At 43.6% G+C, this 27,553-nt stretch overlaps 1 protein-coding gene across 1 annotated transcript in view; it reads right to left on the bottom strand.

Annotated features, from left to right (window-relative positions):
• Positions 1–7,187: 7,187 nt before the first annotated feature.
• Positions 7,188–27,553, bottom strand: part of LPAR1 (lysophosphatidic acid receptor 1) — a 63,584-nt gene continuing 43,218 nt past the window's right edge. Inside the window, exon 4 of the mRNA XM_053370603.1 lies at positions 7,188–9,774. Coding sequence (XP_053226578.1) covers positions 9,473–9,774 — 302 coding nt within the window. The 3' untranslated portion in view covers positions 7,188–9,472. The remainder of the gene's footprint in view (positions 9,775–27,553) is intronic.

Raw genomic sequence — 27,553 nt, 5'->3', positions numbered from 1 at the left:
TCCAAACACTACAGTAATCAGTATTTCCACTCACAACTTTCTCCTGTTGTATATATTTGTATTCAGACTTGGTGATGAAGGCCAAGATTCTATCTCCTACAGTATAAACACTGCAGCCAATAATCTGTGCCACTGGCTACTTGACCTCCTCTGGGGGCAAGGGTTTTGCTCCATGATTCAGCCACAGATGTCTGTTTGGATGGGAAGGTGGTTAGATTGCCATTCAGAGTATAGCCAATCCTAGCACACTGTCGAATTACACCCAGGAATGAGAAGGCCCCTTCGCTTTCCTTCACTCTCATGTTCCAGAGAGTGTCCCATCCATTAATACTTTTAGTTAGTTCAAAAATATACTGGTTCTGCATCTCATTGCTTTGTTTCTAATGATTAGGCATTTATTCCAGAAAAATGCCTGGCTACGATAAGAAAAGATGTTTAAAGTGATTATACCTTTTAAAAAAACAAAAAACCTGAAGCTTTTCTCTTAGGCATTATAGCGATATAAGTTCCAAAAAGATTATTAAGCTGTTTATGTATGCAACTAGGATTCCGCATGGAAGGAAGAAGAAGCTCCCACCAAAGAAAAATGGATAAGTAAAGCCATGGACTATGTGGAATCAGCAAAGCTAACAGCTAAATTAAGGGTGTATCTACACACAGGGGGAAAACCCCCACTATTAATAAGTCAGAAATTAAATTGTTGTAACAAAAGAAAAAAAATACTATGGAAAATTGCTAAGAATTCTTTTTTGCTTTACTGTGCCATCTGGTGTTGCACGTTTACAACGCATTCAAAACACTGTTTTTTTACTAATGTAGCTGAGTCCTAAGAAAACCTAATGATGATTGTTTTGCGGAAGAATGGAAGCCTTTTTCGGACTGCTTAAAGAAATATTATAGTATGATAAATCTGCAAGCAGGATTTGAACTATGAGCAACTGAAGGAATTGGCTATTTTTCTGAATCATGCAGAGTGATGCAGCAGTTTCACCCTCAAAGCCCTAGTGATGGAGTAGTCTCCACACACAAGGCTTTGAAGATGACTCTTCATGGCAACTATTAACAAGCAGTGCTATTTATGCATATCAAATCCAATGCAATGCATTTCTCTCCCTTGAGCCCAAGAGAGGATTTTCTTGCTTCTAAAACTCCTTTGAATTGGTTCATAAATTACATCTTGTCTGTCCTCACCAATTCCTTCAGACACAACGTCTCCACACTCGGCAAAACAATGGCAAAACAAACAGCCAACTTCCCAACTCCCATCCAGACTTCCTGGTTTAGTTATGTCTTCCTAAAAGAAGGGGTGAAGGGGCTGCAAGGAGGTGGGAAAAGCTTGAGATTTGTTGTTGTTTAGTCGTTTAGTCGTGTCCGACTCTTCGTGACCCCATGGACCAGAGCACGCCAGGCACTCCTGTCTTCCACTGCCTGCCGCAGTTTGGTCAAACTCATGCTGGTAGCTTCGAGAACACTGTCCAACCATCTCGTCCTCCATTGTCCTCTTCTCCTTTGCCCTCCATCTTTCCCAGCATCAGGGTCTTTTCCAGAGAGTCTTCTCTTCTCATGAGGTGGCCAAAGTATTGGAGTCTCAGCTTCAGGATCTGTCCTTCCAGTGAGCACTCAGGGCTGATTTCCTTCAGAATGGATAGGTTTGATCTTCTTGCAGTCCATGGGACTCTCAAGAGTCTCCTCCAGCATCATAATTCAAAAGCATCAATTCTTCGGCGATCATTGGCTTAATCAGCTGAGATATTATCATCTGAATGGGACCAATGGCAAGCTGATTTTAAGACATACACACATCCCTGCCATTTGGTGAGCATCTCAACACAATGAACAAGGCAGATTTCAGAACAGTCCAGCACCATTGTTGCAGAATTTCTCTTTGTTCCCCCCCTAAAAAATGTTGACCTTTTATACTTTGGCTACCCTACCTGCAACATCTGCTTCGTGTCCCATGTTGGAAATAGTTCTGTGACACGAGGTGATTATGTATGTGCATTTTTGAGAAACATTCAGCTTCACCTGAAAGGTTCGCCATTGTATTATTGGCTTCAAGGGGAGCAGAAATAGTGTAACGCTGACAGTTTTTTTGTTTTTAAAATCCCACCTGGGACTCCCACGTTCTGGTTTTTATAACATTGGTGGTTCTGCAAGATTAAGATTTATGGCTCCAAAGGCAAGGAGCGGCAGAAGCTTTTCCCTTGCACTCATAGACTGTTAACACAGATTTATGAATTGTTTCATGCTATTGCTAAAGTTACATAAATGTGGCCTGTGGCTGACCTTCCTTGGCAGCTTCCCGGGTTTGCGACAGGAGATCTATTCATTACAAAAATGTGTTGGGATCCCAACCATTTGACTGATCCTAGACACTCGTTTTTCAGCAAGCTGGATACAGCAAACACCATGAAGCTCTCCTCTGTAGAATGTCACTCCCTGAGAGTTGCATACCTCTCCTGGCAGATGCAAGGCATAAGAGGGCCTCAAAACACATGCGCACACAAACGCTTTCCATTAGAATTCCCAAGTGAGCAAAACATGATGTTCAAGTACCTAGGAATTCCACAGCACTTATTGGCAAAAGGTGAAAAAACAATTAATTCTGTACCTCTTTCTCTCCCTCTCTCCGATCAGCTCCAGAGGGTATGGGGCCCCCCAAAACAGATTTAGTAGGGAACATGGAGGGACAGGGGGAGAATGTTCCATTGCATAAGGAGAAATTATCACACTGATGGAATGTTCTATGTTGAATACAACTGCCCCATCCCACAAAAAATGTTATTTGCTTTAATAAACTTTTTTTTTAAAAAAAGACAACTTTACATTGATTTTCATAATCTTTGCAACACTCTGAACTTCTCCCTATTTTTCCCAATGAGATCAGTCACCATTGTGGTTAACAGAAATATAAATTGACGAGCTGCTTCCTGGCAGGAGATATTCCCCATCAGATACACTGCACCTCAGGGTGGGGCGACCTCAACTTGAGACACAATGATTTTCAAGAAAAAAACTATAATAATTTATAGTTTTGGCCTGTGTGGCTTTTTAAAAAATCCTCCATGGCTTAGCTATCTGTTTATTTCATTCTCTCGTGTTTCCCGAAGGTTCTAAATGAAGGTCTCCAGTTTTAAAGGGGACCAGAGTTCAAAAGATCTCCTTCCAAAGTCGATATCCAGCAATCCTTGTGTGGCCTTTCAGACCACACACAAGCTGTTTTATTGCACGCAAGAGGCAGGCTTCCAGAGGCGGCCGAAGGCCAAACAGGCAATCACAGAATTAACCATAACTGTTAAGCATAGCTCAGTGCTAGAGGAACAGCTTTACAGGCAGAATGTTGCAGGTTCAATCCCTACCATCTCCAGGTGGGACGAAGAGGGATCCTTTATCAGAATCCCTGGAAAAGTGCTGCCACTCACTGCAGTAAGTTTGTGCATTTAATGTTGGGAACTATTATGAGATAAAGGTAAAGGGTCCCCTGATCATTAGGTCCAGTCGTGGCCAACTCTGGGGTTGCGGCGCTCATCTCGCTTTATTGGGCAAGGGAGCCAGCGTACAGCTTCCGGGTCATGTGGCCAGCATGACTAAGCCGCTTCTGGCGAACCAGAGCAGCTCACGGAAATGCCGTTTACCTTCCCACCGGAGTGGTACCTATTTATCTACTTGCACTTCAATGTATTTTCGAACCGCTAGGTTGGCAGGAGCTGGGACCGAGCAACGGGAGCTCACCCTGTTGTGGGGACCTTCTGATCGGCAAGTCCTAGGCTCTGTGGTTTAGCCCACAGCGCCACCCGTGTATCTGTGTGCAAAAGTCGGAAATTGGGCCTAGCTACCGGAATATTATCAGCAAAAGTTGATATTAGATTATTATTAAACACAGCTTAAATTTCACTTAGTGTACAATACACTTTCATATTGTCAACCTCAGTCCCAAACCATTTCACACACTGCCATATATGAAACTCTGGGGTCTACACAGATGTCCTTATTTTATTGGAGAGAAATGCTGGAGGGTATGGAGTTATCCGACCCCCGAGCCATCTGAAGGCAGTCCTGTGTACAGGGAAGGTTTTTTTTTAGTGTTTTATTATGTTTTTATATATGTTGGAAGTCTTCTTCTTCTTCTTCTTGATTAGGGCGTCCCTATTTTTATCAGGGAAATGTTGGAGGAGATGCATTTTTGGTTCCTCCATAATGTGGGAACTTCTTTTGTGATTCAACCAACCTACGTGATTCAGTTATTCAAATGATGCTGAAATTGGGTGGAATCCCTCCCTAATGACTCCTACATCCCCCTGGTTAACAAACAAATTAGATTTAAATTATTAGACCAAACAGAGGGGGAACTAGTAAAAACTAGAACCGCTTTATAATTCTGAAATCTTTTTGTAGCTCCAGCACCACATTGGTAATGTGTGAGTCAGTCTTCTGCACGCACTTTTTGAACCACTTTGTTTTCCCTCCCTAGAAAGGATGTTTCAGCAGGGAGTGTTGAGCAGAGCAGAGTTAAAGTTTATATGAAATTCAGGGGGCATTTCATCACACAACCAGCTTAAATCCAAGAAGCCTAGGTGAATTTAAACAGCACACATTCTCCTGATAACCTCCACGTCAAGTACTGTTACGTGAACTTCAAAGGAATTTTTAATAAAACCGTAACATCTTTGATCTATATTTATAAAACTGAGCTCAAGTATAAAGTGGATCATGTAAAATAGGAAAGCACATATACGAAGGGATTAACACTGGAATGTGCGGATGAGCTGCCTGGAAACTGAGCCAAGAAAGAGCAAACACACACTTTAAAACCAAGGTAACACATTATAGTCCTTCCAAAGAGTTTCCCAATCTTCTTTAAGGCCTGATTTAAACATCTATCCAGCCGGGCAGGTGACTGTGGGAACTTTGAAGCTGTTGGTATTTTTGTGGGTGAGATTCAACAGCATACCTGCAAAATCAATTTTGTGCGGTTAAAGTGGATTTGGTGCTTTTGAACAACAAATCTGCTTTTTCCAATTAATTTTTTTTCCAGGCATGGGGAACTACATTGGGATGTGTGGAATATCTACTGTTTGATAGTACGCTGTATAGTCTTCCTGCAAACAAACAAGGATGAACGCTCAGTAAACAGGTCATCTGGAAGTGACCTGCTTAAAGCATAGCCCTAAGAAGAAGGCCATTTATTTGCCTCTTCATGCTATTTGGACCATGCGTCTTCACAAGTTTTTTGCTCCACTCAAAAGATGCAGATTGTGTATGCTTAATACAGTGGTAGCTCCGGTTACGAACTTAATTCGTTCTGGAGGTCCGTTCTTAAGCCGAAACCACTCGTAACATGAGGCACGCTTTTGCTAATGGCACCTCCCGCTGCCGCCGCGCTGCAACTTCCACTCGCATCCCGGGGCAAAGTTTGCAAACGGGAGCATCTACTTCCGGGTTAGCAGAGATCGTAACCCAAAGTGTTCACAAGGGGGATGGAACGTAACATGAGGTTCCACTGTATGCTGTCCCTCTTGTCTGTGCAAGGGGAATGCCTCTTCAAATAATTTTGGGCGTACTTTTCAGAGTGCTTGGAAGGAAGTTGTGGGTTTTGGGGACACACACAGAGAGGAACAGCTGCCACCATTCCTCAGACAGAAGCTGCTGCTGCTTTTGCACACTAGAACTGTCAATGGCTTCTGTAAATAATGTCGCTGCAAAGAAGGTGACAATAGAAGCATCTGCTGGAGCAAATGGCCTTCCATAAATGGAATGACCCATTGGAATGAATGCGCCTTAGTCACATTTATACAAGACGCATCCCTTATGTGTCAGAGGTTGTGCGTCCACTGGGAGTCGGGGCTAGCACAGTTCTAAGAAATAGATATATTGCACTAAACGCAATCATGCTACAAGTCTTAAAGGGACATAAAGATGGGATGGATCTGGAGGAATTCTCGTGTGTGATGTGCACAGTCAACTGGTTTTTAATCTTGACGTTTGAGAAACCATTTGCTAACCACTACACTTGGCCTTTCTATTTTGATCTAGCCTGCCAGATTGTTTATTTCTTCAGAGGTCGCTCTGTGCGAAAGATCAAAGAGCAGCCTTGGAATCTGCATTTCTGCTACTGAGAGAAAAGAGGCATGTCATCATATTAAGAGTTGGTCCTTAGGTGGGCCTCCCTTCTCCTTTGAGGACCACCTCCTCTTTCTTCAGCAACATACTGAAGTGTTGGGCTGCCTTTGGGAATAGAATTATTAGGAACATTCCCGGCTCATTCATGCTTGCCAACAAAACACAAGCGGGGAGGGAGTTCCTTATGAACGCTGATAAACAAGCAATGGAGTTAACATTCTCTATGGTTGCCCACAATGTGCTTTGATGTTCTGTGTTTGCGAGACAGTAAGGATGGCTCTTGTAGGAGCAGGTGACCACATGAGCCAATGTGCCTGGGGACAGCTGTCCAAACTCTACCAACAACCCTACAACTCATAGGGCAGCACAAGGGGGAGGGAGGCGCAGTGATATGCAAGATGGGTTGAAGGTCTGCTTGCCTTTCACTAGAGAAGATTTAATGTGACAGCAACAATCGCAGAAGAGGTAGATGAACAGTGAGGTGAAGCTACGGATGAGTGCACCTGTCAGTTTCGGTTCCTATTGGTTTCTCATTTTTCATTCTTAAGCTCAGTTCTTCAAATTTCCATATCAGTTCGTGGGTGTGAGGTTTAGTGTTCCCTTCGTGTATACATTACAGTACAGTCGTATCTTGGAAGTCGAACGGAATCAATTCTGGAAGTCCCAACTTCCAAAACGTTTGAAAACCAAAGCGCGGTTTTCGATAGGCTGCAGGAAGCTCCTGCAGCCAATCAGAAGCCGCGGAAGCCCCATCAAACATTTGGCTTCCAAAAATAGTTCACAAACCAGAACAGTCACTTACGGGTTTTCAACGTTTGGGAGCCAAAACGTTCGAGAACTAAGCTGTTCAAAGACCAAGGTATGACCGTAGAGTCTTGCCTATACATCTTACTGTTCTGGATATAGCTACTTTTCTACTTATTTATAAACTGCTTAATTGCCAAAGTGGCTTCTAAGCCATTTATATGATTTCTATAGTTGTAGTATAGAGGAACATTTTAGTTCTGCTTGGTTGAGGGATGCCAAACAAATCCAGTGAATGATGACAGGCACATGTACATCAAACATTACATATTCATCGAGAGAACTTTATTAGTGGCTTAGCATGGAGGGCATTTTAAAAAAAAATCTAACAGTCTGACTTCTTCATTAGGCAAATTACATAAGTAAAGAACAATGGGTTCATTGCTTTTAATTTCATTTCATATTTGCCATCTCACAAACTTTTGGTTAACTGGCAGGTGATTTCTGGGTACCTTTTGGTATGATGAGCCACACTTCTCAGTTACTTTCACTTAGGATATTACTAAATATTCTATGTTTGTACATACTCTTTACCTTTTTGACATTGCTATACGTTGTTCTTAGAAATCTACATACTCTACCTCACAAACATGGTACTATCTTGAATGTGTTGCTCCAGAACATTAGAATGAGGGATCTATTTTAAGCAAAGGTCTCAAGCAAATGTTCTGTCCGATGTATGCAGATTCTCAGCACAGAAGGCCTGCAAATTTGTTACTGATGTAGCGAGCTACACCAATATCACAACGGTCCCAAATTCTTTTTTCCTTTTTTTTTTAATCCTTAGCCTTCGCTATAGAGAGCTCTTTATATTTAATCTCCATCGAGAGATTACAGTAATGAAAGCAAAGGCTTAACTCTAAATCCATTTTTCTAAATAACAAATCTTGTTTGTAGGAACAGAATACTAACAGATTTTCATTGTGATACTGATTTATGTTGCCTGTAAAACAAAAATCAAAACCAAACAGAAATTGGACTTTGAGTCAAGGAAATAGTTGGATGACAAGGAAAATTAGGGCCGAGGTGCAAAAGCACTCAGAATTTGCCACCTCTTTCTTAGGTAGCAAATGTGGGGTTACTTTTTTGTGTGTGTGGGCGGGGAGGGGTGACTGAATTGGTTCATCTGATTTCCGGTGAGAGTTGCCTACCGTAGAAAGATTACCTTTTCCTACATCTTAAAATACGCTGTCTGTGAGGGTGATGGTGGTGATAAGTTCCATCTCTCTACCAACTGCCATTTGAACCTTAAACCTCAGTGAACAGTGAAAAGAATATGAGATCCAGTTGTGGCATGAGTGGAGAGAGGCCTGCTGTTGCCATTCTCACAGTCAGTGGCTTTAAAAATAAAGAAAAGACGGAAATATCCCTACTAGATTAAGCATTCCCCACTGGAACTAGATAAATCTGTCATCCCCCTCAATCCTGTCACAGGCTTTTTTAGGGCGAGTAAGAGGAAAACTGGCCACATACATCCCAGACCTAAGCAATATGAAAAATCAAAAAGAAATATCTCCCACTCTGTGCAAAACAGCGAAGAAAATTCCTTCTTTTAAAAAAAGTTTTACTTTCCCCCAAAAGTAAAATCCCTTTAATTAGAAGACTTGACACTACAAATACACTTAAAAAACATACGCATGGTCATGCTTCACCTTAGCCAATTTGAAGGTGGCTCTTTCAGAATTTTATAATCCACCACATGATCTGGCCATGAGAAACTTCTTAAAACTTCCAGTATATGTCACGCAGATTGCTTAATTCTTTACTAAAGAACGCTAAATGTCTTGGGGGCAATATACCCAGTCACCAAACAACTTTTAATTCCCACCGATTTCAGTGTGAGAATTAAGCACATCCATGTCTTCAACAAGCCTGCTTTCAAACTCTAGTAAATCAAGGGAAAGACATTCATTTCCCAGCCGCTATATTGACAACTGTAGTAGTAAAACAGGTGTTTTTCATTGTTATTGGCAGTGTAAATAAAAATGAAGGCTACAACAGGTTTCTGTCCTTGCCCTGAAAATGTCCATCACAAAGCATGCTGATGGGGACAATTATTAATGAAATGCATTTTAAAAACAACAACAAGGAGGAAGCCTAAATTTCTAAATGAGAAGGCACTGAAGCAGTTATTAAGCTTAATTAATTGGAGATGCTTTCAGTTAGGGCCATCACAAAAATATCATCTGATGAAGGCTAGTTATGAGTAGCTTTAAAAATGGCTTTCCCAAACGTTTGTCAGCTTCCCAGTGTAAGCAGCTCGTTTTCTACTTCCACCAAGCAGAAGATAAGAACAAAACAACAGTGAGGCTTCTAAAGACTGGGCAGTTTTTGTGGACTGGGCACTGGTGAATAAAGTACTATCGTCCATTAGTGATTAAAGTAGAGCTTAGTAAAATTGTTATTCTCCTCTGCTTCCAAGACCTCCAACAATGTTGTCAATTGTTTTATAACTAGTAATCCACCCAGCACTAAATTCTCATGTGTGGGTGTCTTGTTTTTGTTTCCTTAAAAAAAGAAAAACAAAAAAAACCCTTTCAGTTCAATTTCAAACCACAGAGTGATCATTACTACACACTCCAGCCAAGATGGTGTGGTTGAGCGAAGAAGCAGATCGGTCAGAGCCTTCTGTTGGGCCATTGGCATTTTCGTTCCGCTGACAACAAAGAATCTGTTTGAAGGTCGCGCTCATTTCCTTGTCCCGGTAAGAGTAGATGATGGGGTTCATGGCAGAGTTGAATTCAGCAAGTAACAAGAAGAATTTTTCATATGCCAGGACATTGCACTGCGGGCAACAAACATCAAGGAGCAGCAAGACTAATCCTGGAGTCCAGCAGATTATAAAAGCACCTGGAATGAAGAGGGAGAAATATGAATATCTCACGAGTAAGACTATGGGCTAAATTGAACACCTCAAGCATAGACAGAAGATTATTATATCTGATTAACTGCCTTTATAAAGACACTGTGCTGAAAGTGTGTTGCTCTACAAATGGTCAACTTACAGGATCTGTACCAGCTACAAAGGGAGTCAAGCAAGGATGAATTTTAGCTCCGGGACTCTTTAACCTATACATAAGCGACATGGTCCATCTCCATGGTCTAACATCTCCAGAGTTCCATGCCCCTAAAGTGGCCTCAGAACCAATCTCTGTACTATTATATGCTGATGGTGCAGTTCTCTTATCCCAAACAAAAATAGGCCTAAAAAGATTGATAAGAGAATTCTCAGTGTATTGCCAGAGAGAACACCTGGTCGTAAACTATCAGAAAACCAAAGTTATGGTTCTCTCAAGAAATATAGGCCCCACAGTTGGCGTATGGAAAATCAGCCAATCAAACAGGTCAAAGCTTTCAAATATTTGGGCCTTATCTTCCAGTCCACGGGGTCATGGGGAGCACACCTTTTCTGCATATACTGTAATGTTTTACTGTTGCTATGGCCATTGGCTAATGCGAATAAAGTTTTATCTGTCTGTCTGTCTATCTATCATCATGAATAAACTGAATAAACATTCAGTTATGTTTATTACTTTCAATAGGTCTACTATGAGTGAAGACTAGTTAATCCTCAGCTTTGTGTGGTAGGCTAGGCTGAGATATCGATTAGCACAGAGTGCTTCAGGACTAAGCAGGGATTTGAATCCAGTATCTTGGTGCTGCCCAGGTATTTTTAGAAGCAAAAAATAATAATAAATACTACGATTTTTAAACGGACAGTGAAATTTATAAGTTTGGACCTGTCATGCCAAAAATTGGCTGAAGCTACACCAAAGTCATCTTTGGGTCTGCCATTTGTTTCAAAATGGTGGCCAGCATCCCAAAGTTGTCAAAGACCTCCCCTCACCCCCATTGGGAACTCTCATGCCAAATTTGGCAGTGGTACCTTAAGAAGCGGCTAAACCTACAGAGAACAAAGAGACAAACCATATTCCAAAATACATGTTGTAAACCTCCTTGTGACCATTTTTGGTGAAAGGTAGTATAGAAATATTTTGAGTGAACAAACAAGCCTCAAAATAGGAAATAACCCATTTCATATGCCTTTCAGGGAAAGTTTGCAAGACACATTCAGTGGAACATGGGATGCGATGAAATGGGGGAGAAGCAGGGACAGTCATATTTCTGATCCGTGTCAGTTTTTGTACTGGTTGGTTCACTTCCGTCCTCATAAATATGTGAATTAAAAAGTAAAGCATGAAAAGCCACATTTAAATTTGCATTTTATCGCAAAATACATTTTTAAAATGTATTTTATCTCAACATACGCATTTCTAAAGGTATTTTATCCCAAAATATGCCATTTAAAACACAAACAACATTTCGGTGTCGTCGTCCCCCGCCAATAAATGCATTGCAAAATTTGGATAAGTGTGGAATCTAAAAGGTAGGAATGTTCCAACCTGTATATTCATTCAGCTTGCCCAAATATGCTGTGGTATGCTCCCCTAAACCTCAGGGTGTTTGCAGCCCCCTTTTATGCCAGATGGCAGTGTCTTCAACTCCTCTTGGCACGAAGAGCCTCAGCTCATCATAGGGTAGGACAGAAGACAGCCTCTCTCTTTCTGCTCCCTCCTACAAACCATTAGCCACGCTCAAAATCTTCCTTACAGGTGTGTTTATGCCCGCTCCACTACACCTAAGCTTGCTTTCTCCGGCCTCGTCACATAGGCAGACCAAACAAAATTCTCCTCTAGCCATAATAATGCCATTTTTCCTGAGGACTGTGAGAAAAGTAACCTTCGTACTCTTGCATTAATCAGATTCTCCTTTTTACATGCTTTTGCAGAGGTGGCCATATGAAATGAATGATTCTATCAAGGACTGACCTTCCAAGATTCTGGGCCACTTACTATAAGTGAGCAAAAATCTAATCTATTATTTGACTTGGGAACATATCCCTTCAAAACAACTATGTGGATTTCTGGAGCACAGCTTCTCAACATCTATTAAAATACCTGCAATAAAGATAAGCAAGATTACCTATTGTCCCCACATTTTGGGGGGTGGGAAGCGATTTAGCTTATCCTTGAAGGCAATTGCTGTATTGAACTGTTTAAGCAAGCCAGAGATAACATAACAAGAAGGTTGTTGGTGGTGTATGCATAGGAATGGTTTTCCCAGTAGTGATGTATGGAAGTGAGAGCTGGACCATAACGAAGGCTGATCGCCAAAGAATTGATGCTTTTGAATTATGGTGCTGGAGAGTCCCATGACTCTTGAGAGTCCCATGGACTGCAAGAAGATCAAACCTCTCCATTCTTAAGGAAATCAGCCCTGAGTGCTCACTGGAAGGACAGATCGTGAAGCTGAGGCTCCAAGACTTTGGCCACCTCATGAGAAGAGAAGACTCCCTGGAAAAGACCCTGATGTTGGGAAAGATGGAGGGCACAAGGAGAAGGGGACGACAGAGGACGAGATGGTTGGATAGTGTCTTCGAAGCTACCAACATGAGTTTGACCAAACTGCGGGAGGCAGTGGAGGACAGGGGTGCCTGGCGTGCTCTGGTCCATGGGGTCATGAAGAGTCGGACATGACTAAACGACTAAACAACAACAACATGCATAGGAATAGTTCAGTTGGTAGAGCACAATACTCTTAATCTCAGGGCCATGAGTTTGACTGCCACATTGGGAAAAAGATTCCTGCATTCCAGGGGCTTAGATGGCCCTCATGGTATATATTCCAACTCTAAAATTCAAATATGAATTTGAATATTTCAACACATGACTGAAAAGCAAGAGCTGCAACCATCTTGAAATGAAATCCATACGTAAATAAGGAAAGAATACGGCATGCTACCGGCTCCTGGGCCAAAAATATGAAAAGGATGAAAATAGTTGTCTCGGTTCTCAGTGGATCACCTCTCAGCATGGAGATGCTGGATTGTTAGGATATTTCCGTTCCACCTTAAAAGGGAGCAGGATGTTTGTATAACAGCCTGCGTAAGTTCCTGTCTCACAGGATGTTTATGTTGTAAGTTCGTTTCGATTTTGGCTGTTTTGCCTGAGCAGTCAGAGGAGACGGTCATGATTTCTTTGTTCTGACCAACGCCTAATAAACTGTAAATATGCATGTTCTGCTCTCATGCTGTGCAACTTCTGTTGTGTGAATTCTGCTGATAGAGTGTGCACAAGTCCAAGAATGTGGCTATCTTTTCTTGAGGCTTCGTGTCGCTACAATTGCTAGATACTGCGTGACTAAGGGAGGTCGATGGATCGTCCGGCACCGAGCTTGGGCTCAGATGGATTCTATCTCCCTGGCAGTATCCCAACAACAGGTTTCGGGCCCAGATTCACGGCACTTGCAGGAGAGTAAGACTGCGACAGACTGCTGAGGTATGTGTGGGAAAAGCGAAAGCAGAGGCTTTTCTGTTGCCGCGGCAGCCCCTTTGATGTCCGGCAAAGACTAATTGGCCTGGGAGCCGAGCCAGAGGCATCGTGATTTATGGGCTGCCGAGATAAGAAGTCTTAGAACGCATAAAGGCTCACGGCTAAAGTAAAAAGCTGGAATGGAGTTTTTCCAAGCCTCTGAAGCTGCTGAGTGTCCTAAATTAAATCGGGACAATTATGAGACCTGGGCAAGATGGTGTGAGAGTTTGCTGCGTCAGTTTGGAGTCTGGCATACTGTATTTGAGGCCACTCCAGTTCCTCGGACAGAGAAATGGCAGGGCCAGGATTCGAAGGCCATGGATATTATTGTCTTATCCGTCTCTCTGGAGGAAATAAAGACGCTTGCTGGAAATCTCACGGCACGTGACATGTGGGATGCTTTGAAAAAGGCCCACCAGCCAATAATCCCAGCCCAGTGTTTGAATGCATCGGAGGTCCTGGCTGTTTCCCAGAATGCTAGTGAATGCAGGGATGCTGAGGGCACCGGTTGCAAGCTGCAGGGGGAGAAGACTGCGACGTCATCCCAGGCAGCATTCCAGCCTCCAGGGGGAGCCAAGGAGTCGGCAGCTGAGAGCTCTGTTTCCCGTGAGAACCAAGGTCAGAGCCTTTGCAGAGGCCGGAAGACCAGATGTAAACAGAGCAAGATGCTTGCAGGTGGCCAGGAGCGGGGGGGCAAGTTGCAAAAGCCCATGCCAGTGGAAAACAAGGCTATGTTAGCTGGCACAGCTCCACCAAAGGCTAAAGGCACGTCTGATGGCCAGGAGCAGGGGGGCAAGTTGCAAAAGCCCTCGCCAGTGGAAAACAAGGCTATGTTTGCTGGCACAGCTTCACCAAAGGCTAAAGGCAAGCTGCAAAAGCCCACGCTGGTGGAAAACAAGGTTTTGTTTGCCAGCAAATCTGCTTCGAAGGGGAAGGCCAGGTTTATTGTTGACTCTGCGGCCACGCGCCATCTCACCAAAGACCGCCATCTGTTCATCTCCTTCACACCTCAAGATGGAGAGGTCCAGCTGGCTGATGGAAGGACTTTGCAAGCTACAGGAGTTGGGACTGTGAAACTTGAAAGTCTGCATACTACGATTAGTAATGTTCTTTTTGTTCCAGGAGCTGTGGACAATTTGATAAGTGTACCACAGCTGACTGGGCGTGGTTTTGAGGTATCCTTCAAGAAGACTATCTGTGTCATCAGAAAAGGCAAAGAGGACATGTGGCATGCAAAGTTGATGGATGGTTTGTTCTGTCTAACTTATGATGACAATGGTGTTGCTATGTCTAATGCTGATACTTGTTGTGTTGCACAAACTAACAAGGTTCTTCATGCAGGATGCATTCACGATGCACATCGCAGATTTTGTCACCTCTCTTGGCAAGCGCTAGCCAAGATGCCTGAGTTGGTTGAAGGTTTGGACATCAAACCTTGCAAATTTCACATGAAATGTGTATCTTGTGCAGAGAACAAGGTGAAGGTTGCTCCAAAAGGCAAGGAGTCTAGCAGGCAGGCTTCCAAACCCTACCAGCTAGTTCATGCAGACCTGGTAGGTCCTCTAGCGCCCTCTTTGGGAGGAGCAAGGTACTTCATGGTTCTAATTGATTCTTTTTCCAGGTACATTCATGTGTTTATGCTCGAGCAGAAATCGCAAGCATTTCCTAAGTTCAAGGCATTCTGTGCTTGGTTGGAGAATGCTCATAGTAAACGGATTGGTTGTCTGTTTACTGATCGAGGCGGGGAATTCACTTCTCAGCAGTTTGAAGCTTTCCTGACTGACTGAGAAGGGAATCCAGCATGACTTGTCAACGCCTAGATCGCCATGGATGAATGGGCTTGCGGAGAGAGCAAATCAAACGTTGCTGCAAGGGATAAAAACCTTGTTGCATGATGCCAACCTCCCTGAGAAGTTTTGGGGGGAGGCTCTCTCGAATTTGGTTTACACTTTTAATCGCAGACTGTCATCACCTATTGGCGGCACTCCCTATGAGAAAATGTTTGGTAAGAAACCTAACACCAAGCACTTGAGAATCTTTGGTTCTGACATGTGGGTGCACACCCCACAAAGCAACAAGCTTGGGAAGCGTGGGGCACATGGTTTGTTCATGGGGTACGAAAAAGGTGCATACAGAGTATGGATGACTAACTCTAAATCCATAAAGTTCACAAGGAGTGTTGAGTACAATCCTAAGTGGGGGGAAAATGTGGGAATTTTCCAGAGTTACCCAGAGGAGGATGAAGGTGATGTGAAGAAAGCAGATCATGCTGAGAAAGCTGAGGAAACTGAGGATGATGATGGTGATGATGATGATGATCAGAGTTCGGATTCCAGTTCAGTGGGCGGCGCTGCTGCTGCTGTCAGTGACAGTGATGACACAGCAGACTACAAGAGCGCAAAGGCCTCAGTCAGACCATCTGATGAGTCTGACAATGAACTGGAAGAACCACTGTTCACCATTGGTCACTATTCTCCTAAGAAGGAGGAGATGAGTCCAGAAGACTTGCGTCTGGTTCGCAGGTCTGAAAGGGCGACCAAAGGCAAACCTCCAAAGAGATTTGCTGATGAGTTTGCTAAGATGGCAACTGCTGTTCTTAGTAGCTCAGAGAAGGTGTGGGAACCTTCAAGCTTCAAAGAGGTCCAGGAGTTAACCTCTAAAGATGCTGAGCCTTGGCTTAATGCCATGAAGGCTGAAGTTGATTCCTTAAACAGGAACCAGACTTGGGAACTGGTACCGGTAGTCCCAGGAATGAGACTGGTTGGCAGCAAATGGGTCTTCAAGGCCAAGACAGACCAGAATGGCAAGGTTGTCAGACACAAAGCCAGATTGGTTGCCAGAGGTTTTTCACAGGTACCAGGGCAGGATTACCACGAGACCTACTCACCCACGGTCAAATATGAGAGCATTCGGCTGATGCTCAAGATCGCTGCGGAGGAGAAACTGCATGTTTCCCATCATGACATTAATACAGCTTTTTTGTACGGGATTTTGGGGGAAGAGCTGTACATGCTTCCACCTGATGGAATGCAGATACAGAAGGGAATGGTCTGTAAACTGCGGAAATCCTTGTATGGTCTCAAGCAGAGTGCCAAGTGTTGGAACACAAAACTCACTGAAACGTTGCTTTCTCTAGGTTTTCACCAGGGCAAAGCTGATTCGTGTGTGTTTGTCAAGGAGGAGGGGCAAAACAAACTGTATTGTTTATGTTTTGTTGATGATCTTCTGATGTTTTGGAAGAATCAGGCTTTTTACCAAAGCACCCTAGCTCAGCTGAAGGAGCACTTTGACATGAAGGATCTTGGTGAGGTATCCAACTATCTTTCTCTGCAGGTGGAGAGGGACCAAGCAGGTAATTTTCTGGTACACCAAACACAGAAAATTACTGATGTATTAACCAGGTTGAATTTGGTTGATGCAAACCCAGCAGACACACCGATGGTGACAGGTTACCAGGTAGACAGTACTGCTGAAGCGTTTTCTGACACAACGCTGTACAGATGCATTCTAGGCAAGTTGAATTTCATTGCTAGATGTTCGAGACCTGACATTGCTGTAAGCACTAACCTGCTTAGCAGACATGCTAACAATCCTACTGTTCAGGATTGGAAAGCTCTGAAGCGCATAGCCCGGTATTTGAAAGGGACTATGCACTACAGGCTGAGGTTCACCAGTCAGAAGACTGGAGGTCTTGAAATCTTTGCAGATGCGAGTTTTGGAAGTGACACCACGGATGGTACAAGCACTTCTGGAGTATGCTACATGTACAACCACTGCCTGTTTGACTGGTTGTGCAAAAAGCAGACAACAGTTAGCCTAAGTTCCTGTGAAGCAGAACTCAATGCTCTGTCATTTTCACTCATGGATTGTGAATGGTTGATGCAACTGTTTAAGGACATTGGGGTTTCTGTGAAATGTCCTATACAAGTGTATCAAGACAATAGATCTTGTTTGGCTTTGCTAAACTCAGAGAGTTGCAAGCAAAGAACCAAGTACTTGCAGATTAAGCTACATCGTGCAAGAGAGTGCATTAAGAAAGGACTCATTCAGGTGTCCTACATGCCAGGAAATGAAATTCCTGCTGATCTGTTGTCTAAGGTTGTTAACAGAGAACAACTGAAGGTTTACGCACAAAGGTTGCAATTGGGTTGAACCACAGGTACTACAGGTTACACGGAAAGGGGGAGGATGTTAGGATATTTCCGTTCCACCTTAAAAGGGAGCAGGATGTTTGTATAACAGCCTGCGTAAGTTCCTGTCTCACAGGATGTTTATGTTGTAAGTTCGTTTCGATTTTGGCTGTTTTGCCTGAGCAGTCGGAGGAGACGGTCATGATTTCTTTGTTCTGACCAACGCCTAATAAACTGTAAATATGCATGTTCTGCTCTCATGCTGTGCAACTTCTGTTGTGTGAATTCTGCTGATAGAGTGTGCACAAGTCCAAGAATGTGGCTATCTTTTCTTGAGGCTTCGTGTCGCTACAATTGCTAGATACTGCGTGACTAAGGGAGGTCGATGGATCGTCCGGCACCGAGCTTGGGCTCAGATGGATTCTATCTCCCTGGCAGTATCCCAACATGGATAACAAGGCTCTACACTGCAGGTTAATCCCCATGGAAGCCTTAAAACAGAGGTATTCAAGCAGTTCAATTGCCAGGGGCCCATTGCCATGACAGATCCCATTGCTGACAGTGCACTGACATACATAGCTATCCTGTTCCCCAAAGGTAGGTTAGGCTGAGAGTGACTGGCCCAAGCCCACCTAGTGAGCTTCATGGCTGTATGGCGACTGGAACCATGGCCTTCCAGGTCTTATGGTGTCATGTTCCAGTTCATGGGTGATCAAAGTCCTGGCAGGGGACATCAGGACTGGGGGCAAGATGGCAGGGTGGGAGCAGGAATGGGTTTCCAGAAGCTAGGAGTCAGGAAGCCAGGAGTCAGAGGGTCAGAAAGCAAGGAGGCACGAAGTCAGGGGCCCGAGGATCAATAAGCAAGATAGGGAACATGTTGCTGTGGCAAAGAGCCGAAGGAAAATGCTGACCTTATACCCCTTCCTGGCTCTTGCCACCAGGTTCTGTGAGTTACCAATCGGCCTCACCTGCGTGGCCGCACCTTGCCTCTTCAGAACAAGCTTAGGAAGGCCCCAGTCCTGCAAAGTCCTATTGGTCACAGGGCCCGGCTCTTGCACGCGCACCTGACATATGGTGACATTCCAACCACAACATCACATTGATCTGACGCTACTTAGAGTGTTGCTGCTGCCACAGCCAAGTAAATCCTCCAGGACCTACTGATAGGTGAGTAGGCTTTCTCAAGAGCACAATGCCTAGGGACCACTCAAACCTGGAACTGGTCCCGGTTCCCAGAATAAGAACAGCTCCATGAAGTGCTGCTCAGTAAACCAAACAGCCTGAAAGATAGGTTTTCCATTGTTATGTTTCTTCCCCTGCAATGTGCATATATATGGTATGGCATGACTCACTTTGCATGACACAACAGCTAGATTCAACATGCCTGGCCGCTGCTGTGGACAAACTAAGACCCGATTTAAATGTTGCACCAGGGATGTGAGAAAAACCCATGTGAGGTTCTATGCAAGTTGGTTATATCACTCATGCATGCAGCTTTACTACATTATGGATCGACGATCTCTATAGGTGTTCAGTACATGGTGACTGTGGTCTGGGTCAGTTGAAATAAGAAGCAGCAGGTAGAATGCCGTTAAGTGTCTTGTTTTCTTTTGGTTTTGTTTTACATTTCCAGTGTCACCTTTTAATCAGGCCTAAGCATGTGCTCCAGGGACGTGGGTGGCGCTGTGGGTTAAACCACAGAGCCTAGGACTTGCCGATCAGAAGGTCGGCGGTTCGAAACCATGTGACAGGGTGAGCTCCTGTTCTTCGGTCCCTGCTCCTGCCCACCTAGCAGTTTGAAAGCACGTCAGTGCAAGTAGATAAATAGGTACCGCTCCAGCGGGAAGGTAAACGGTGTTTCCATGCGCAGCTCTGGTTTGCCAGAAGCGGCTTAGTCATGCTGGCCACATGACCCGGAAGCTGTACGCCGGTTCCCTCAGCCAGTAAAGCGAGATGAGCGCCACAACCCCAGAGTCGGTCACGGCTGGACCTAATGGTCAGGGGTCCCTTTACCTTAAGCATGTGCTCTAGATAGAACATAGTGGAGGTTCTTTTGCTTACAATATGCAAAGGGTTCTCCAAGGATATGAAATCTGAAATCCAAAAGCTCAAAACTATCCCGTTTCAACTCTTGTACTAATTGCAATGGGACAGTATTCTTATTTCAAATGACAGGGTAAGAGTCTGTTTGAAAAGTTATCCAACAAACAGCTGAAGTATCTCTCAAGCCTGACACATTTTATTTTTCTTATGGGGTAGGATTATCTGGTGACACAGGAATGTGCCTGCCCTTTCCAAATCACACACCACGGGGAGTCTACTATTCTAGGCTACTCCCAGTTCCAAAATATTTCATCCCTTATTCCTGAACATGAAAAGTAGATCAGCATTTTTCATGAACCAAAAAAGGATTATTATTTTTTTGTTTCGCTTGGAGAAGGAATCAACGAGGCAAAACTAGAAGGAATGAACAGATGGTGCCAAGGTAATGAAAACCTTGAAGGTGAGCATGGCAGAAGGGAAGTTATTTCAAGGCTTTGATAAAAAGAGAGAGAGAGAGAGGAAGCATTGGAAAGGGCTCAGTTACTCCTACATAATTTATACCTCCTGGCTCCTAGACCTGTCTTATCCTTGTAATCCAAAGGAATCTTGTTTTTATCATCATTGCTTCCAGATTCCTAAACAAGGGATAATAAGGCATGGGAAGAATGTTTGCAAATCCAAAGTTGTAGACCAATTAGCTTCATCCGTGGAGTGAAGCAATGAAGTCTAATGGGCATGGTTGAGTTGGGGCTGACGGGATCCCTATGTAGGCTTGAGAAGATGGATGATATAACAATTGGATTGATACGTGTAAATAAAATAGGTTACCTAATTCATTCACCACCTGCTCAAGACTGCCTGTCAAGTAGCTCTGGCCTACTGTGGGCTCGTCAGTACTTTGAACGTATGTTGCAGCAATTAAAAAGGACCTCTTTATACTCTGACTGCAGTTGGGTTGGGCCTAACCCACAGGTCAAGGCAAAGTCATGTGAAATTGACCCTAATGACCAGTCACCCAGAGCGAGGGGGGAATATGCCTGAAGCTTTTCCACAAATCCAACTTGGGAGTTTCTTCTCCATGTTTCAAACTAACATTTATTTCCGTCACATGTTTTGGGACAGGAGTGATGCTCAAAAATACTTATCAGCATGCTTAGCATAAAAAAAGAAATACGGAAAAGCCAGGAACATTGTGTTAAGAGGAAGGTTTTTGCACAAAATAAGGTTCTGGTGATATCCCTCTGCTGTGCCACTGATTTCTGCACAAACCATATCACATTATATTCTAAGGTTCACAGTATAGCTTAGGCAACACCACTCACATCTGAGCTGTGCTAAGTAACAGGCTTCACACATATAGTGGTACCTTGGTCCTTCAACTTAATCTTGTTCCGGGAGTCCATTCAGCTTCCGAAACCATTCGAAAACCAAGACACAGCTTCCGATTGGCTGCAGGAGCTTCCTGCACTCAATCAGAAGCAGTGCCGGACATTCGGGTTCCGAAAAATGTTCGCAAACTGGAACACTCACTTCTGGGTTTATGGCATTTGGGAGCCTATTTGTTCGGGAGCCAAGCCTTTCAAGTACCAAGGTACCACTGTACATGTAATGATTTTTATTTTTTAAAAGAACCCATTAAAACAGTCTTCTTTTATGGAGCAAAAAGCTATAGTTCTTAGGGTGCCACGTAGAATGGAATTTATATTTCAGTATCAGTTGGGGAAAACTGAAAGCACTTCAAATGCTAGGGCTGGATTTCTTAATGACGCAGGCAAAGTAAGTTTTCATTCTTCAGTTAACAAACTGAACTGCTTAGATAAACAGAGGAACTTTAAAGAGAACAGAAGTATTTGAGTTAGGACAGACAGGATTTTCAATGGTATCTAAAACCAGAAAGATAATGTGAAACTAATGTTATGAATGAGGCCCAGCTGTTGTCAAGACAATTTGAAGCATTTACCCACTACAAAAGTTATAATGCAGTCCCCATGGAATCCCATCCCTGCCAAAACTCTGACACTAACAGGAAGTGTTTTTGTGTCTTTATCATCTTTTATCAGTTAAGCAACTTCTCTGCTATGCTGCTTCAGTGCAAATGCTATTTAAAAAGTCTGAGATATGGCATTAAAGCATATGAGGCATTTGGCTAGTGTTGGCGCCTATAGATTATGACACAAGTTTTAATTTGATGCTCTATGAGCAGCCAACTGGGGTTAGAAGGGGACTATTCTGCTGTTTTCAATTTCTGCTGGCAATGTGACTATACACCAGAATAGGAGATATAGTTAATGTAGAGCAATCTCAAATTAAAGAACATCAGGAATAGTGGTGAGCTGGATAGAGAGGGTTGAGTATCACAAAAAAATTCTCCCTTCCTCAGCTATTTTTGTGTGAAAGTGTTAATGGGGTTTACTAAAGCAACTGGGCTGACCCTCTTTGTCTTCCTCTGTTGCACTGCATTGGCAGTTTCCTTGGTTTCATCAGTGATGGGGCAATACATTCGGGCAAATATCTAAGGCATCTCAACTTTGCCCTGTTGAGAAGGCAACCGACACATTGCCATGTCCCTGCACCATTCTGATGATGATCATTACATTTATATCCCGTGTTTCCTCCAAGGAACTCAATGTGGTGTACATAGGCTCACAATAACCATTTAAGTAGGTCAGGAGAGAAATTCAATTTAGTTTGCATTTAAAGGTGAATCCAGCTACCTTGCACTTTCTGAAGCAATACATGAACTGAAACACAGGTCTTAGTATAACCACTACACACCACACGTGGTGGTGCTCTGGTCTAAACCATTGAGTGTCTTGGGCTTGCCGATCAGAAGGTCGGCAGGTCAAATCCCGGTGACGGGGTGAGCTCTTGCTGCTCTGTCCCAGCTCCTGCCAACCTAGCAGTTCAAAAGCACACCAGTGCAAGTAGATAAATAGGTACCACTGTGGCAGGAAAGTAACCAACGTTTCTGGTTTCTGTCACAGTGTTCCGTTGCGCCAGAAGCGGTTTAGTCAATCTGGCCACATGACCTAGAAAGCTGTCTGTGGACAAACGCTGGCTCCCTCAGCCTGAAAGTGAGATGAGCACCGCAACCCCAGTTGCATAATGAGGAAAACGGCACCAGGTGGCAGCACAGAGGGAAATCACAATAACGGGAAACAGCCATAGAAAAAGAATATTGGGTTTTTTTGGGCGTGGAATAAGACTGAAATCCTATGTGCACTTAATATTTAAAGTGTGACTTAATTCCAGGTGGGTATGTATAGGGTTGTACTACATGTCTTATTAAACTCAGTGAGGCTCATTTCTTAATAGGTTCCTTTAAGGTTGTCTCAGTTCTGACCTTGTGGGAGGGGAAATGGGGGAGGTCAGGATAAGCTGGAAGTTCCAAGGTTTTAGTTTGCCACACAACACAATAGACCCTAGCTGTTACTCTTAGCCATGTGTTTTTGTGTAACTCAATGTACTTCTTGCTCTATAAGCTCCTCCAGTATAATGGAAGTTTGGTTGCTTCCAGATGGGTGCTTATTGTTTGATCGGTGCTGCTCGTGCATGGAAATTCCCCACAGCTTCCATATGTTGGCATCAAACTGGTAGTCTGTATTTCCCCCTCACTTAATCCTGATGGGCCCTTTCCACAGAAAATACAACCAGTTATTTTAAAAGGGAACCTGTTGCCAAAAACCCATTTACAACATCTGTACGCTCCTTCTACAGCAGGCATCCCCAAACTCGGCCGTCCAGATGTTTTGGGACTACAACTCCCATCATCCCTAGCTAACAGGACCAGTGGTCAGGGATGATGGGAATTGTAGTCCCAAAACATCTGGAGGGCCGAGTTTGGGGGTGCCTGTTCTACAGTATTAAGTTGCAAGCATCCTTCGTGCTGGCAACCCATACATCTGGATACTCTTGCTAATTCATTTAAAATGTTGAGACATAAGGGATTTTGCGTGAGTGCAAGCAGTTGCACTGGGTGATCTTCCAGCTTTCTGAGATACTACTACCTGAAAAATGTGGTTGTTGAAAATCGAGCATGAGGAAATTCGTGAAGCACTTTCTGTCTTTGGCACGAACCAAAGTACTGCCACTCATTAGGCATTGGCCAAAATAAAGGCAGGCTAATTAAAGGATGCAGATTACAGGCCTGGGAGCAGAAGGAATTCAGGGAGCCATTCATCGCTTCTGAGCTACAGTGTTGAACTGGGTCCATTAATTTACTGATAGCTGAATCAAACAATGCTCAGCGGTCCCACATTTCTAAGCACTGTTTTGGAAAGCACCACATCCCTGTAAAAACACAACATCTAAAAGGGTTGCCATCTAAAGCTGCTCCTTAACGCACTGATGGAGCTGACATTTTCCCACAGCAAACAACAATGGTCTAAAAGGGGCATGCTATTTTCAGAAAAATGGCAAGCAACCCTCTTTTTTAAAAAACCATTCCCCAGATGAAAACATGCAACTTAGGCAAGCTGAATAGCTTAACCACCTTTCAGGATTTAATCCAAATACATTCAAAACACTACAAAACACTTGCCAATTTTGCTTTAAGGACAGTAAATACACCACCTCTGTGAATGCAGAGGTATTTTTGAAATTGGGGCCACTGCTGGAGGAATCTCCGTGGCAATGAAGCAGCAACACAACCATGTTATTGCAAGATCTATGGCTCACCACCAGAGGTCACCTGAAGCACAAAGTGAAAGTCAGAAATAATTGGCTCAAAGGCACTATTCACATTTGACTTCTCAAGTGTGTGATAACTATATCTAAGAGCTTTGTAATTTCTCTAGTTTATCCATCACAGGGCAGGGGGCTACTTTTAAAGCCATTAAGTATTATATTTGCTACTATTTTTTAAAATCCATCTTGAAGTTCAGCAATATTATATTTTTTATTATTATTATTATTATTATTATTATTATTACTACACATTCTTTATTGGTGCTGCCTGGGAACTTGACCCGAGGGCAAAGCAAGTCCTTTTGAGTAATCTCCATGATACTGATGGGGATGCCCTTGTTTTCATTTGCACCAGTGAACCTCTGGGTAGATTTGAATTCAAGCGACAAACCCCAAACTATAAGGCAGCCTGTGCACTGGAACAAATTAAAACCACCTTTCTTGCTTTTATGCTTTTAAAAATATAGGCCTGCCAACATTTCCCTGTGTTGTTGAAGTATCGTATTTTACTAATGCTTTCATGTCATATTGACATTCAATCCAAAGCACATATTGGCCTATATTTAGAGCCAGCTCTTTCTTAGCTTTAATATAAGGACTCAGTACTGTACCACAAAGGTTGGACTCCAACTCTCATCAGGCCCCCAACCAGCATGACCAATGGTCAAGGATGCTGGGAGCTGTAGCCCATAAGCACTTGGAAACATTCCCCACTCCAGCCATATAAGAACAGTGTTAGCAGTGGGCCAAGGATGCGACTCAAGAGCTAAGGGGTTGGTCAGGTTGGATCCCACCAAGGGTGGAAGTCCAGGGGGGGCACACAAATCGTGTCTCACTGGCTCTCGGAGTGGCTAGGAGCCCACCTGCCTGCTCTCTGGGCTGCTCCTTCGCTGCTCTGGGCAGCCGAGAGAGGTGCGTAGGCTCCTTTGTCCGCCTTGGCGGAGGAATCCGGTTGCTGGCCTGGGCCATTACGGGGCCCCCGTAATGTCAGCCACAGGTGTTATCAAAAGTATGGCTGGAGCACCCAGTGAGCCTGGGATGGAGAGAGCAGGCAAGAGCTGCAGGATGAGGAAAAAGCAAGGGAAGGAAGAGGAAGAAGGGAAGGCAGTGAGTGGAGGGATGGATGGAGGCAGGCAGGCCGACCAACAGTGTAGGAGGAGTGGAGGCGGAGTAGGGCAGACCTGACCCCAATGGCCGAGTGCGAAAGGCAACAAAAAGTTCACTTTTTGAGTTTCTGGTCCATGGCCTCTCCCATAATTGTTGTAAGAAGCTGCCTTATAACGAGTCAGCCCATTGGTCCATGTGCTCAGTATTGTCAACACTGGTGATGACTGCCTCCCCTCAGGTTTGAGACAGGGTATTCTCAGCCCTACCTATAGATGCTGAGGGTTGAATCTGGGGTCTTCTGTATGCAAACCAGGTACTCTGCCAGTGAGTTCTGGCTCAGTAATTTCTATTAGTAATTTCAACAGCACTTTTCATTCAGCGTTAGAGCTCAGATACTCAACGAATAACTCTGAGGCCACATTAACTTTATACTCACCTCTGCTGGTAGGCACGCCTTTGTAAACACCCTTAATTGAGTTCTAATTAATATTTTCTGCAAGGAGGAGGAATATATCAGAAAAGAATAATATCTCCTTTAAGAATGTATGGGTTCAGTGGTGACCCTGCAGTAGTTTTCCTTATTTGAAAGCCTTTATTCAGTCTCTGTTCTAGAAACAGTCCATTCTGGAAGTATCTCTCAGTTTACAACTCATTTTTTGATATTTTGATATATATTTTTAAAGAGGGATTTAAGTGGGTCAAGTACAGCCTGTGAGCCCCAACGCACTCCTTAGCATTCCAGAGTTACTATGGAAGTTTTCCACTAAAGAGAGGGGATTTTAAATGTAAGAGCAGCCATGCCATGTGGAAAAGCAATGGAGGCTCCTAATGCTTGGTTGAGCTGAAATAACAAGCACTGTTGATGAAAAACCCAGCTAAAAAGAAATTAAATAGTTCTTCTCTATTCAGCAGCCATCCACTCAAGACTGTCTTTTCTCCAGCTTCAGGTTTTGCCTAACTCAGTAAAATCTTCTGGAGCTGTGCTATATCTCAGAGATGGTGGTTAAGTAAATAATAATAGTACTACTATTAATAATAATAATAATAGGCAGATGAGTGCAAAAAGAATTCACCCTAAATGGGGGGGGGCAGCATGGGGGGGAGCATAGTGCACAAAGGCAAAAAAATACAGCCACCAAGGAATCTTGCTGCAGCTTACACATCTGTTTCTATCATTAGAATTGTAGCTGCCACTCATAGAACAATAATTTTTATGTCCTTATGGGTTTGCCTGCAATTCAGATGGCAAATATAATAAGAAACACTGAAACAATAACATGAGGTCATGAATTAACCGTTCAGGGGCTGACTCAAGATTTGCTAAGACTTTAGAATGTTGCTTTAGCACACTCTCAGTTGCTTGGAACTGATGATACCCGTGAAAATAGTATGCAGATGTATGTTAAGGATGTGGACCTAAGCTTAAAATTTAGCCACGCCCTCTTTATTTTTGATATGGCTCTTCTGCCTAGAATTCCCACAATGGAACTGAAGAGTTTCCCCACACCATTAGTTATAGACTCTGGTCCAGACTTCTATCATTGCTACACTTCTGTACTGCACCTATGACATTTTCTGAAAGCTCTTAATTTTATTTGGGAGGAAATACACTTCTTTCTGGACCATAAAGAAGGCTGATCGCTGAAGAATTGATGCTTTTGAATTGTGCTGGAGGAGACTCTTGAGAGTCCCATGGACTGCAAGAAGATCAAACCTATCCATGCTTAAGGAAGTCAGCCCTGAGTGCTCACTGGAAGGACAGATCCTGAAGCTGAGGCTCCAATACTTTGGCCACCTCATGAGAAGAGAAGACTCCCTGGAAAAGACCCTGATGGTGGGAAAGATGGAGGGCACAAGGAGAAGGGGACAACAGAGGACGAGATGGTTGGATAGTGTTCTCAAAGCTACCAGCATGAGTTTGACTAAAGTGTGGGAGGCAGTGGAAGACAGAAGTGCCTGGCATGCTCTGGTCCATGGGGTCACGAAGAGTTGGACACCACTAAACAACAACAACACTTCTTTCCCTGATGCATCCTCACCTGTTGTAAACCTTGTGTCAACTGCTCCATGGGAAAGTACCATAGGCTCTCTACTGCTGGAGGAACCTCATTTCAGAAGCGCATGAGATGTCAGCTGTCCATGGTTCCTTGGACAATTTTGAATGAAAGATCATGTGAGAATGAGCTGGTGTGGATATCCAAAGATTATTAGATCTTCTTGGCCCTTTAGTTTTGTTTGGTTTCACAGCTTGTCACCACATCTTTCTCTTTTTTTATGAGTAGCAATGCTACA

The sequence above is a fragment of the Podarcis raffonei genome, chromosome 17 (genome assembly GCF_027172205.1).
Source record: "Podarcis raffonei isolate rPodRaf1 chromosome 17, rPodRaf1.pri, whole genome shotgun sequence".
Lineage (NCBI taxonomy): Eukaryota > Metazoa > Chordata > Lepidosauria > Squamata > Lacertidae > Podarcis > Podarcis raffonei.
The sequence above is the reverse complement of the archived record's forward strand: the minus strand, read 5'-3'. Positions and strand labels throughout refer to the sequence as shown.